The following is a 14,772-nucleotide window of genomic DNA, read 5'->3' as shown; positions in this document are numbered from 1 at the left end:
AACGTTGGAGATGAAGAATACTTGCAAGGTACTTCTCCAGTGCTGCCATCCATCCTGAAGCTTAAGGAACTTGTGCACATGGAAGTCAATAACCCTCGCGGCATTCTTTTTAACTGCTGCTGAGGTGAGCATTCTTCGTGATCCCTCACTTCCAAGGGGAATGTGAGCCACTTACTTTGCAAGGCCTAACTCTTCTCAGCCTGGTTGAACTAGATCTCAGGTATTTTTTGGACTATTTCTGCATTTTCAGTCGGTCGTTGGCTAAATCTGAAAATCCTTAGCCCATGGATACCGAGAGCTCACTGTATATAGTACATACTTTTTAATTATATAGAGCAGTGGTTCTCAATTTACCAGCTGTTAGGATTTCTGGGGGTTGAAGGCCAAAACATCTGGAAACTCACAGGTTGAGAACAAATGATATAGAGGAAATACTTCAAATCCTGTAGCTCTTAATATTTTTTTCTTAAAATGACAGTAGTTTTATTTTATATATTCTTTACCACAAAATTTCCCATACTGAAGCTTATACCACACTAAATCAATATTCTCTATTCCTACAATGAGCAAAGTGTAAGTCCTATATGAAGAGGTGGAAACTTTTTGGAAAATTAATACAGGTCTGCCCCATCTTTCAATTGCTTGTTTTTTGATGTTCTGTTGTTTTGATGCTTGCAAATTATAGATACAATTTTATTAATTTGGCAGGGGGTCCACTCTTTCCTGAGCTCTTTTTGATTATAGAAACTTTCTTGGGACCATTCACATGAATTCAGTTCCAAGTCTTGCCTACTGAAAGAGCAGACCTCTCATCAAATTAACGGAACTTGTCTGTAATTTGTAAGCATTGAAACAGCTGTTGAAAAGTAACCCAGCAAACTCCTTGAGGTATTAGTGTCAAATCACAGGGGACACTTGTAATATAATCTTAGGTATATTTTATTGGAAGAGAGTTCCACTGTATCGGATGTCTTATTTCTAGCTAAGTGGGCATAAGATTTGTAACTTACAGGGCAATCCTGCACATGTCTACTCAGAAGTAAGGTCTACTGAGTTTAATGACACTTTTTCCAGGTAAGAGAAATGTCTTTATAAATAAGTGAGTTCTGTAATCCATCAAATCAAACTGAAATTTGGAAAAAGAACATGGTGTCTTCAGAAAATGTATATTTGTCACACTGTGGAAGCCCTGGCGGATTGACCTTGCTGTGAGAGAAGTTGAGTCTCTTGCCCCAAATGGTAATTGAGAGCAATGGTGGAGCAAGTGTCCCTTGACCTGCCATAGGGTGGGTTGCTTATCTTGATGGGTTTTCAATAAGTATAAGACCCGGTGGAGAAAAAAAGAGAGGTGGCAGTGGAGATGTGCCTGAAAATTCTTTCTTTTTCTTTTTAAAAGTCTGTGCCCACTACTTGAGTGAATTCGCCACTGAGGTCACAGCTACTGTGACCAGCCATCTCTGTTTCTTTAAATACCTCTGTGCTTCTCACCAATTAGGTCTTGGTATCTGGGATGAAGCCTAGAGGACTTTTAGGAAAAGGACAGGGTGGTCACCGTATTCATCCCACTTCTGCTTAATATTCAAGCAGTTGTATTAGAACTTCCATCCTAGTATCTAGTATATTTAAGAAATTGCAGTCTATGTTAAGCCTACAGAAACTTCTTGAAAAGAGGGGAATCACTTTGGGAAACTCTCAAACATGCTTTACAAGACTCATAGAAGACTTCTTTAGTTTTCATTATTAAAACAGAAGCATCTTGTAGTAAGAATAAAGAAAAACAAGCCTCTATTTAATAAACAATACAAACTCTTCAAAATCATAGTTTATATGGTAATAACTATCGCTTGCAACTGTTAAGTCCTCAGCACAGCATATGGCAATGGATGTAGATATCATCGAAATTACCAACACCTATTCCAAGTTAGCCTTCTTGAAGAACCTTTGGGATAGCAGTTACTGAGATCCACATGGCATCAGCCACAGTATGTTTCCCTACCATTTGACAGTGAATCGGGAACAGTGACCTATGAGTTGACCATGTCCATGACATCTCAACCTCCAAAGTTGGAAAGATACACATACAGGTCAAAACCATTATTCTCTGTTCCCACTCCCTGTTCAAATTAATCAAGCTCAGTGTCAAAATCATTAGCCACTGAGGTTGTGACAAAGAAAGAAAAAAACTTTCCTGGAACAAATGCAGTATCACATTACTTTGCATGCCCTAACTTAAGGAAGAGAGAGTAGGAAATGTCATGTGGAAATATTGGGTGAACTGGAGAGGAGACGTTTTTTCATTTTGCCCTAGGGAGAGTGAGCTGGCTGGTTACCAGCCAGACTTTAGGTCTGATGGAAAGATTATTAAGGTGTCTGTGCAGAGTATCCTGAAAAGACATTGCATCACTGGAAGATGTGAACAGGTTTCTGACTTGCCATGCCACCTTTGCGGCTGACAAATAGGATTCTAGATAAGTCTAGAACAGTGGTTCTCAACCTGTGGTTCTCCAGGTGTTTTGGCCTACAACTGCCAGAAATCCCAGCCAGTTTTGTCAGCTGTTAGGATTTTTGGGAGTTGAAGGCCAAAACATCTGGGGACCCACAGGTTGAGAACCACTGGTCTAGAACCTACACAATTTTCTGGAGAAACTAAAAAAAGTGATGCGTCAAATCTTCTTCTGAGGATGGATGCTTAAAACAAAATTATTGACACTTTTGTTCACTTGGTTTTATGCTAAAGCAATCGGAACTTTCATTTTGTTTCTATTATAGGACACACATATATATTCAGCTGAAGGTGTTAATTGATTTTCTATTGTTCCATGTTTTCTAAAGGCTACTATCAATCAGTTACGAGCTGAGCTTGCCAAAGGACCTCAAGAAGTTGCTGTATATGTGCAAGAACTTCAAAAACTTCAAATTTCAGTTAACGAATTAACACAGAAAAATCAGGTAAGAAATATAGCACATATATGCATGTAAGTGTGAACTTAAAACAGATGGAGTCTTTTGCATTTGGTTAGCTGAATTTCAGTTTGTGTCCTTGACATTTCAAAACAAAATTAATGACTATGTACTGTGTTAAATTAGCAAAATTGATAGGTAAAATATTAAACAGTTCAGTTGTGGCTTGACTATTTCAGTGATTTTCATTTAATTCAGATAACTTAAAAAGCATAATCCCACTATTTGATGTTTGAAGGGAGATACTTTTGATTTCAGAAAGGACCAAATACTATGAAGCCAGACTCCAGATATTTGTCAGGTTGGAGAGTATGTGGCCATTTAGTAACAAAAAGTGTATAGATGCTGCACTTGCAATCACAAATATGTATTCCATTGTGACAGACATTCTTCTGGGTGTGCACACTGTGTAAATAATAGAACCTGCATTTCCAGTCTTCTTGTTCATGTAACACTATGAGACTGGGATGCACACTTCCTAGTCAATTCAGAAAAGTGATCTGATCCATAGATACCATTGATTGAAAAAACCATTCTGTATATCTACTTTAGGTTGAATTAGTCAACCTATTTAGTTGTGGAGATGGATTGAATTCATCACATTATAAAAATACTGTAGTAGTACACCAATTCATGCTATACCAGTTTAAGCTGATTCTACATATTTATGGCATAGTTAAATATTGCCATACACCATTTTCTTAAGAAATTGAGACCATAGCTTTCTGTCTCAATTGCTGTCTCATTCTCTTCTACACTTACTGGTTCATCAGCTTTCAAGATCAGGAAGTGAACTTTGGAATGTTTCAAGGATGGCTCATATTTGCAGCATGATAAATGATTTCCCTTTGCTTGTTTCTGGATCCTCTTGATCTTCTTAATGTAAGGATATAAATGAAATTTTATACTGGCACAGAAGAAAGGCATACAAGAATAAGTGGAGATTAGAAATTGCACATCAGTTTATTTTCTGATAGACCAACCACATGCATCTATTGGTCACCAACATCTGATCTGATCTTGCAGAGTCTGTTGGAAAAATTGAAAAAGAGAGAATTGGATTGCTCTCGGTTAGAAGAAAAGCAAACTGAGGAGTCAATAAGTAAAAAGAATCTGCAAGCAACCCTTAATCAAAAAGATTTGGACTGTCAGCAGCTTCAGGCAAGGCTATCTGCATCTGAGGACTCATTGCAGAGGTTGCAGAAAGAATTAGGTGAAAGGAGAGAAGCAAGTCAAAAACTTAAGGAAGAATTGTCAGAAGCAGAGACCAAATACCAGCATCTTAAGGCAGAGTTTAAACAGTTACAACAACAAAGGGAGGAAAAAGAACAGCATAGCCTACAACTTCAAAATGAACTCAATCAGGTAAGATAAGAGTTTATCACCTTGAAGGATAATTTGTTCTTTAGTGTGCTTGTTGTTTGGATTACTAAACTGCTGAATACATAGTGAAAATTAGCCAAATTGGAGGGAAGAGAAAGGATGGAAAGGTTCTTATAATGGTGGTGAATATGAGGAAAGCATGTTGGGAAGGTTTGTTCTGTGCAAGAGGCGTTGTTTACAACAACTATATGCTAAGATAAGGGTTGGGCAACTTGGGCGAGTATGTTGCTGGAATCCCACCCACTTCTGGCCTCTGGCCCTTGATCTGCTGCTATATGCAGTACTTGTAGGCAAAAAAGTTGTTCATTCCTTGTTATAAGATGTCAAAATGATTTGATAGATATCCAATATTACTGTTACCTAACTAAATGTGCTTGCTGCATTTTATGGTGAAAATGTTTTATGTCAATTGGCAAAAATAATTAAGTGATGACATGATGAAAAACCCAAATAAACCAACCATAACAAAAAGCAGATAAATTGTATAGCAAAGATAAGGCTAGTGGAGTGACTAAAAATTCTCCAGTCCAATTTCCATGCATGTGCAGATAATTGCCAATTCTTTTGGGCAATATTTTAATCAAAGGAGATAAGCTCTTGAGCGCTGTCTTTCATAAGCTGATACTCTATGCTGTTTCTCCTGTTACAAATTGAGAAGCTTCTTTTTATCGTTCCCAAGGACAACTCCCAAAATCATCCCAAGGCCTCTGGATGCACTGGCTTCCAATATTTCAGTAGGGTAGTATAGAGTGACTCTGGTGGACAGTTGAGAGATCCTAAATATTCATATCTGTGACAATCAGACTTTGTTTCTAAAACAAAGTGTATTGGAATGATTATTGGGCATTCCTACTTCAATGAACCCATGTTATCTCCACAGCTGGAACAGTGTTGGCAGGATTTTCTCCCCTACCGTAGTTTTTATTATCTGGCCACACATTCCTTTAACTTTGGAAGGGGGAAGCCTGTTTTTACTAGCTCACCAACTGGCTGTTCGTAGGCAAATTGCAAATTTGCGCTCTAAGTCTTTTAGTGATTCCTTCTTATGCAGTTGCTTTACATTTTCTTAATATGAAGAATCTGCCCTCTTTTTCTAACTATGTGCCTGTAGTAGATTTATGCTCATGCTGTGCATGTTTTTAGTTCTACACATCTCTTGTGGCCAAGTAGAAATCATTGATAACATTGCTCTTTGATGATGTGCCAAAGCTAGAGATTCTGTCATTTTATTTGGAATTCTGTTTGTAGAATGGGTACTTGGCAACCAAGTAGAAAAGTTCTAGCATGGTATCTGAGGAGTTCAGCTAGAAATTGATTTCATTGTCGCAAAGGATTTGCAAAGTAATAGGATTTGAGGGAAATATTTCTTTTTTTGAGAAATCCCAGAGTAATATATTTCACAAAAAGAAAGTTCTGCTCACTTGTATTTTTGTTATAACGAAGAGAAAAAAGAATTCATTTTATCCAGACTTCATTTTCAAAATTTAAAATCTTAGTATTTATCCATTTAGATTGCATAAAATAAAACAACAATAGCAACAACATACCTGTCTGAAATCTATTGTACATATGTTATGCTGGCTACAAAAGACCAGTTAGGAAATCCTTACATTACTTTCAAAAAAAGCATCCTCTGGGAAGATTTTTTCCAATTGCTGATCCATGTGACATTGATATTGTAGGCCTGTTTCAGAGATCTGATGAGCAATGGAATTGACAGTTGTCTCTTAATACTTCTAACTGTGAAGAGTGCCTAATAGTACTTAGCTTATTTATACATAATATAACTTCATCCCGCACACTGGAGACTCTGAGAGTTCTAGAATAACTAGTATAGGTTCTGAAGCACTGGTGTAATTTGTTTGATCTCTGTTTGATCTCATAGGAGAACAATCCGCTTTTTTATTACCATGCAACATTTTACTGAAAACTAAAATAGGATTAGGGTCGACATTCTGAAAGGTTCCTTTCCTTGATTTAGGAGTAGATTGTGTATTACTTTCTAATGGAAGACACCTGATCATTGACGTACATGCTTTGCCAACGGTTTCTGATAGAAGATTTGTAGGGAGAATGTCTGGTCCATTGGCTTGTCTGCTAGCCTGGGACTTGAGAGAGGTTTGTTTATTTTTCTGACTGAGATATTTCCTTTGGAATTATTCTAAAATATTTTATTACATTGGTAATGGAGATGAAAACTGTGTTAACATAAATGTTTTGATTGTAGTAATATGAACTGTTTGATTTGTTATATTTATTTGTTCAGTTTGTATGGGCATATTATGTGCTTGAAAATAAACATAGCAATTGAAATGCAGTGCAGGCAATCTAAACAATTGCTATTTATATATTTAGAGAATTAGAAATGAACAAAGTCCAAAAACAAACTGCTATATAGAGGTTCAAGTGTTGGACTACAGCTCCAGGAGGTCAGAGTTTGATTGTTTGCTCAGTCATTAAAACCCAGTGGATGACCTTGGGCAAGTCATAATCTTTCACTCCTAGAGGAAGGCTAAAGCCAACCTTTCTCAAACAAATTTTACTAAGAAAACCCCATGATAAATTCACCTTAGTGTTGCTATAAATCAGACACAACTTGATATCACACAATAAAGGTAAAAGTCCATCATTTTAGTTAAGATCCAATGGGACTGGAGTACTTGGCAAAGGAAGCACTAGTTGAGTTCTTCCAATGGCTAAGCTTTGTCAAACTTGAAAGTAGTTTTCTGATGGGACTGAGAGTGTTACTTCAAACCAATTGTTGTAAATTATTCACACCTTACCAGATGTGTTGATATGATTGTTAAAGAGTTAATATAAGTTCACAAACAATTTGAAGGCACACAAGCATAAAACATTAAGCATATAGTGTGATACCTCTGTCTGGAAAAAAAATTAAGACCAACCTTTCCTCTCAGTTACATAATAAACTTCTGGAGACAGAGCATCAACTTGGAGAAGCCCATGGACGGCTAAAAGAACAGAGACAGCTGTCTAGTGAAAAGCTGATGGACAAGGAACAGCAGGTTGCTGACCTCCAAATAAAGCTTTCACGTTCTGAGGAGGAGGTAGGAATTATATGCAAGATCTAATTCTTGATTGCTGTTTGTGTATTTATGTGTTTCTTTTCATTGGTAACTTGCCTCACATTATCTAGAGAAGACCATGAGTGCGTGTTCAACAAAGCATTTGATAAGGTCCCCCATAATATTTTGATTAGCAAACTGATTAAATGTGGAATAGACGAAAACATCGTCAGATGAATCCACAATTGGTTGAAAAACTAAGTTTAAAGAGTCATCATCAATGGCTGCACTTCAAACGGAAGAAGGAGATCTCAAATGGATTATCTCTGGATTCTATCCTAGGGCCATTACTCTTCAACAATTTTATCAGTGTGTTGTCGAAGGCTTTCATGGCCGGGATCACAGGGTTGTTGTATGTCTTTCGGGCTGTGTGGCCATGTTCCAGAAGTATTCTCTCCTGACGTTTCGCCCACATCTATGGCAGGCATCCTCAGAGGTTGTCCATACCTCACAACCTCTGAGGATGCCTGCCATAGATGTGGGCGAAACGTCAGGAGAGAATACTTCTGGAACATGGCCACACAGCCCGAAAGACATACAACAACCCAATTTTATCAGTGACTTAGATGACACTGTGGAGGCACTCCTTATCAAGTTTGCAAATGACACAAAACTATAAGGGTGGGACAACATACTGGAAGATAAAAACAGAATTCAAAAGGACCTAGATAAACAAGAGAATTGGCCAAAAATTTGTAAATTGAAATTCAGTACAGAATACATTTAGAAACCAAATGCATCTCTATAGGATTGAGGATACATGGCTCAACAGTGCTACATGCAAAAAGGATCTTGGTGTTATTGTTAATCACACGTTGAACATGAACCTGCAATGTTATGCTCCAGGAGCGAAAGTGAATGCTATTTTAGTCTGAATTAATGAGAGTATATTTTCCAACTCAAGGGAAGTAATAGTCCCACTGTATTCTGCTCTTGTCAGGCCTTATCTGAAGTACTGCATTCAATTTTGGGCATCTTATTTTAAGAAAGATTTTATTTATTTGTTTGTTTATTTACATCATTTCTACTCCACCCTTCTCACCCGTAGGGACTCAGGGCGGCTTACAACATATTGACAAGTTAGAGCAGGTTCAGAGAGGGTAATAAGAATAAGAGATGTGGAGACTAAAACAGGAGGAAAGGTTGAAGGTTCTGGGCATATTCAGTGTGGTGAACAGAAGACTGAGGGGTGATGTGACTATAGTCTTGAAGTGCATCAAAGACTTACAGAGAAAAAGGTCTAAGCCTGTTCTCTACTTGCCCAGATGGTCGGACCAGATCTAATATTCTGAAGTTACAGATTTCACTTGAACTTTAGAAGAAACTTCTTGACAGAACCGATTGTATAGAGAAGTAGTGAGGTTTCTTCTGGAATGAAGAAATCAAGGAGACTATGCCAGAAAGAAGCTGAACCTGGTTGGGATACTTTAACTTGAACAGGGGGTTGGATTTGATGGCAACTTGTGAGACCCCTCCCAATGCTTTCTATGTAATTTGGAGGAAATACAAGTGCATACAGGTCAAACTGTTTCTTTCGGAGGGCCTTGTGAAGTTACTATTGTGAAATTTGTAAATGGGCCATGGCTGATCTTTCTTTTGAACTGAAACCAGTGGTCCAGCTTTCAAGCTGACAACATTCAATGAACTGCCAACAATTACTTCATTTTCCTTTAGTGCTTATTTAGACTCTCTTAATTTTTTTCAGTTGTACCTGCAATGGGGAAAATAGACAGAACGGTTAGTGTTAGCTACAGAACTCTGTCACTAAAATCCATTTATTGTTTTCCATTCCCCCCCTTCCATTCTGATAATATACAAAGTAGGTAAAATGATATCTTGCAAAAGGTGTTTGGATCATTTATGCTAAGAGTCTTTCAACATGTATTTTACTATGAGTATTTTTCTGTGGTTAGACAAAGATCTTTGTTTTTCTCTAAGTTCAAAGTGTTCAATAACAGCTGTGAAAATTCTTACTGTTATCTAAAACTGAGTATTTTTTAAAAATCTAATTATATTCAAATCAATATTAATGATGGCCCTTGGTGGCGCAGTGTGTTAAAGCGCTGAGCTGCTGAACTTGCGGACCGAAAGGTTGCAGGTTCAAATCCTGGAAGTGGGGTGAGCGCCTGCTGTTAGCTCCAGCTTCTGCCAACTTAGCAGTTAGAAAAACATGCAAATGTGACTAGATCAATAGGTACCGCTCCGGCGGGAAGGTAAAGGCGCTCCATGCAGTCATGCCGGCCACATGTCCTTGGAAGTGTCTACTGACAACACCGGCTCTTCGGCTTAGAAATGGAGATGAGCACCAACCCCCAGAGTTGGACACGACTGGACTTAACGTCAGGGGAAACCTTACCTTTACCAATATCAATGGGCCCTAATATATTTGTTTACTTGCAAGTTTCCAGATGTGAAATTCCATGATTAGTTATATAATGTTATTATTGATAGATATTTGTTGGTGTGTGGAAAGGTTCTTTGTTGGTAGAATACCATTTTTGCTTTGTCTTTACAAACATAATATACATATGGCATCTAAAATAATGTAAAAGATGTCTATTATAAAATGCTTCAGTGTTAAATTAAATTATAAAATGCTATTAAACTACTGAATTGTGCTTATCAGTTTTCAGTCAACAGTCTGTGACTATTTTTCTAAGCTAAAGGAGAAAGCAGCAAATGCAACTGAACTGCAGCATCAGTTAGATAAAATGAAACAGCAGCACCAGGAGCAACAGAACCTTCAGCAAAGTACAACAGCAAAGCTGCGAGAAGCTCAGGTGAGAGAACTTGTGAGATTTTGGAAAAATTAATGTTAATGTATGCAACCAGTATTATTATAGGTTCAGGAAGATCAGGATCTGGATAACATTGCTCATGCTTTGGTGAATTGTAGAATAGATTATGTAATGCTCTTAATGTAGTTAATATTAAGTGGTTTGGACACTTAATCTAGTTCAGAATTTCCCTAGTTATCTGCTGAAAGTGTAAGGCACATCATATGCTTTTTTGTAGCCTTTAAGGCTGTGTCAAGGACAGAACGCCACAAGATTCAAAGTAACAGAGTTTATTAGATTACAGAACTCAAAAATGCCCGTAAAACACAAGGGCCAGGCAATTTTTGCCTTTAGGAGCAAAAAGGGGCAAAAGTAAATGTTCAAAAGATAAACCGGATTAAACCGGAGTTTAATCCGGGTAAAAACAAACTGCTTTCTTCAGCCTGGGTATAAACAAAACGAAAGCCAAGGAACAAAAGATACAAAGAATGCAACTAATTGGCAGCAGATTCCTCTCTGCTGCCAACACTGTTTTTAGAGTAACTTGCGTCGCTCCCACACACACAGCAGACAGGATTCCAACACGAACAAATCAGCCAGGGATTTTAGCAGTAGAGTAGACCAGTTCCGTTCCGTAGATCAAAGCCAGAAGCAGACGTTTGTAGTTTTTCCAAGTCCAAGAAGGGGGGAAGACAAGCCGTGGTCAGTTCAGTCCGAGTTCTCAAAGCAGGAGATGGCGTCCGTCAAGAAGACGACGGAAGGTCAAGCTAATAAGAGTAAGCACAGGTTTGCACAAACAAATGCCCACACAATCCCTCCCGCCGTCTGACCCTGGATTCCAATCAACTTACGTCTCAGCACAGGAAAGCACACAAGTCTTCAGGGAAGCGTCCCACACACACACACGAATCCCAAGCGTTTGCCCAGATTACCTTGCCCGACGCAATTTGCAATAGCTCCCAAGCCCCATTTTATGCCAGTTACAAATCCTCATCACTGTCAGCTGTCCTCCTTAACCCGGGCGTTTCCTCATCACTTTCCTCGTCAGAGCTGGAACACCTCTGACTACGCCCAACAGCATCTCCAGCTGTGGATCCCGTCCCATCCCTCCAGCTAAGCCATGGGTCTAATCCTGAAGGTCCCCATTCATCTTCTGTCCCATCATGGCCAGTGGCACCCAATTCCTCCCTTACCCGAGTCCAATCCATCTCATCCTCCTCTGAGCTAACCAGCCCCTCCTCCATTCTTTCCGTAAACCCTTCGAAAGATTCTTCGTCAGATGGTGCTGCAAATATGTCTCGTAGTCTTTTTCTCTCTCGCTCCTCGAGAGTATCTGACTCTCGAGGAGTCTTACGCCCACGTCTGTCAGAAACAGAGCCATGAGGCTCAATCATAACACTATCCCCTCTCACAAAGGCCTCCTCCCCCGATGGCGGAGAAGTGGCAGTGATACCCTCCGCTATAGCACCACGACGACTAGAGGTATCAAGTTTCAACAGCGAACGATGAAAGACTGGATGGACCTTTAAACTAGACGGTAAACGCAAACGAAACGCAACAGAAGAAATCTTTTTAACGATAGGAAAGGGACCCAAATACCGAGGCGCAAACTTTCCCCCAGCCTGTTTAATATGTTTGGAAGATAACCACACCAAATCCCCTTCTTCCAACTCCTCCCCTGCCTGCCTGTGGCGGTCAGCCTGAGTCTTCTGCGTTGCCTTAGCTTCCAACAGTAAGCGACGGGCAACATCATGCAATGCAGCCATTTCCGTAGAGCGATACACAGGGTCCGAAGAGACCACATTGGTCGACGGCGCCACACCTCCCCGTGGGTGAAAGCCATAAGTTAGCTCAAACGGCGTATGCTGACTAGACGTGTGCACCGCATTGTTGTAAGCAAACTCCGCCACCGGTAGCCACTTCACCCAAGCCGTGGGTTGATCTAAACAAAAACAACGCAGATACTGCTCTAAGAGCCCATTAACCCGTTCCGACTGTCCATCCGTTTGCGGATGAAAGGCTGAAGAAACGTTTAACTTAGTCCCCAAGCACTCATGGAAATGTTTCCAAAAGCGTGACACAAATTGCGGAGCCCTATCTGAAATAATCACCTCGGGTGCTCCGTGCAAACGATAGATGTGCTTAGTAAATAGTAAGGCCAACGTAGGGGCCGCCGGAATGGTTGAACAAGGAATAAAATGAGCCAGTTTACTAAATAAATCCACCACCACCCAAATACAAGTATAACCCCCAGACTTAGGCAAATCTGAAATAAAATCCATGGAAATGATTTGCCATGGCCTCTCCGGAACAGGTAGAGACGACAACAACCCTCTAGGGCGCCCAACAGGCGTCTTACTCTGCTGGCAAACGGCGCAGCTGTCACAAAAGCGCAGAATGTCTTGCCGCATCTTTGGCCACCAGTAGCTCCTGGTGATAAGCTGTACGGTCTTGAACCTGCCAAAGTGCCCAGCCATGGGTTCGTCATGGTGGGCTCTAATCACCTCCAACCTGAGGGCCCCCACTGGTACGTAAACCTGCCCCCTACGCACCAATACCCCGTCTTGATCTTGGAGATGCGGCAGTATGGTACGGTTACCTGCTGAGAGCAGCATCAGTTGCTCCTGTGTCCACACATCATCTTTCTGAGCCTCAAGGATCTGGTCATGTAACCCGAGCTCATTATCTACAACACACAGCGAGGCAGTAGGCAAGATGGTCTGACATACTACCTGCTCATTGGTCTTAAATTCTGGCTTGCGGGATAAAGCATCGGCCCGCAAGTTTGCCTTCCCCTCCACGAACTGCACCTTGAAGTTAAACCTGGAGAAAAACAAAGCCCAGCGGATTTGACGCTGGTTTAACTTCTTTGCTGTTTGCAAGTGCTCTAAGTTCTTATGATCAGACCTGACCACGATCTGGTGCCGTGCCCCTTCAAGCCAGTGCCGCCACACCTCAAACGCCACCTTAATCGCCAACAACTCCTTCTCCCATATGGTATAGTTCTGCTCGAAGGGTGTTAGTTGCCGCGAGTAAAATCCACAGGGACGCAAGGTCCCTGAGGAATCCTTCTGAGACAATACAGCCCCCAACGCGTAGCTAGAAGCGTCCGCTTCTACCACGAACGGTTTGTCAACATCAGGATGGGTTAGTATGTTGTCCGATTGAAAACTAGACTTAAGTTGTAGAAACGCCTCGTGAGCTTCCCGCCCCCACACAAATGGCTGTTTCTTGCGCAGAAGCTGCGTCAAAGGTACCGTGAGCTTTGCAAAATTCGGAATAAACTCCCGGTAGTAATTAGCGAAACCTAAGAACCTTTGTACATCCTTCTTAGTCCTCAGCTCCTGCCATGAGTTGACGGCGTCAACCTTATGTGGGTCCATTTTAAGTTCCCTACCTGACACTACATGACCTAGGAACTCCACTTCAGGCACATGAAAGACGCACTTGGAAGCCTTGGCGAAAAGCCCATTAGCCCGCAGTCGGTGCAGAACCTGCTTGACATGTTGACGATGTTCTTTCTCGTCCTTAGAAAAAATCAAGATATCATCCAAATAAATCACTAAAAATTGGTCAATTAGGTCCCTGAACACATCGTTCATGAACCTCTGGAAGACCGCAGGAGCATTACAAAGCCCAAAAGGCATGACTCGGAACTCGTGGCATCCGAAACACGTGTTAAATGCCGTCTTCCATTCATCCCCTTCCCGTATACGGATTAAGTTATAGGCCCCCCGCAGGTCAAGCTTGGTAAAGACCTTAGCCCCTTGCACCCTTGATAACAGTTCCGAGATTAAAGGGAGCGGGTACCTATCCCGAATGGTGTATTTGTTTAGGATCCGATAGTCGCAGACCAGCCTAAGTTCCCCAGTCTTTTTGGCTACAAAGAATACTGGTGCCGCAGTTGGAGAACTAGAGGGGCGAATAAACCCCTTGGCTAAATTTTCATCTAGAAACTCCCGCAAAGCTTGCCTTTCCGGTACAGTCAAGGCATACAGCCTCCCTGCTGGCAGTTTCGCACCTTCTGCCAACTTGATGGCGCAATCATATGGCCTGTGCGGTGGTAATTTGTCCGCTTCTCTTTTACAAAATACATCAGAGAACTCCCCATACTCAGCAGGCACTCCCTCCATATCAGGATGAGTAACATTTAAAGTGCAACAATCCTGCCTCTTTAAGATCACTTTACGTGTTGCCCAATCTACTTGTGGGTTTACTACAGCTAGCCAATCCATCCCCAGGATCACATCATATCTAGGCAAGCTCGTAATATCCCACACAAACGTTCCCGTTACTCCCTGCACCTCCCACGTTACTGCTGAGGTTTCCTGGTTAACCACCCCAGTCTCCAGCAGTCTCCCATCTGCTCCTTCCACCCACACGTCGCATGCCTTGCGCACTCTAGGAATGCCATGCTTCTTAGCAAACTCCATATCTATATAGGAGACCGTGGCTCCTGAGTCCAGCAGTGCCAAAGTAGAAACAAGTTCCTTTCCCCCAACAGATAATGTAATGGGTACGAAAACATGCTTCCTCCCCTCAGTTGACTGCTTGAGGAGCCCTAG

At 41.0% G+C, this 14,772-nt stretch overlaps 1 protein-coding gene across 3 annotated transcripts in view; it reads left to right on the top strand.

Annotated features, from left to right (window-relative positions):
- eea1 (early endosome antigen 1) overlaps nt 1-14,772 on the top strand; it is a 75,075-nt gene that overhangs the window by 19,303 nt on the left and 41,000 nt on the right. For all 3 annotated transcript variants that reach the window (XM_008110871.3, XM_062982806.1, XM_062982807.1), the window contains 4 exons: nt 2,833-2,949; nt 3,988-4,326; nt 7,263-7,412; nt 10,091-10,210. In XM_008110871.3, the coding sequence (XP_008109078.1) occupies nt 2,833-2,949; nt 3,988-4,326; nt 7,263-7,412; nt 10,091-10,210 (726 nt within the window). The remainder of the gene's footprint in view (nt 1-2,832; nt 2,950-3,987; nt 4,327-7,262; nt 7,413-10,090; nt 10,211-14,772) is intronic.

Source organism: Anolis carolinensis, chromosome 5 (assembly GCF_035594765.1).
Source record: "Anolis carolinensis isolate JA03-04 chromosome 5, rAnoCar3.1.pri, whole genome shotgun sequence".
NCBI lineage: Eukaryota > Metazoa > Chordata > Lepidosauria > Squamata > Dactyloidae > Anolis > Anolis carolinensis.
The sequence above is the reverse complement of the archived record's forward strand: the minus strand, read 5'-3'. Positions and strand labels throughout refer to the sequence as shown.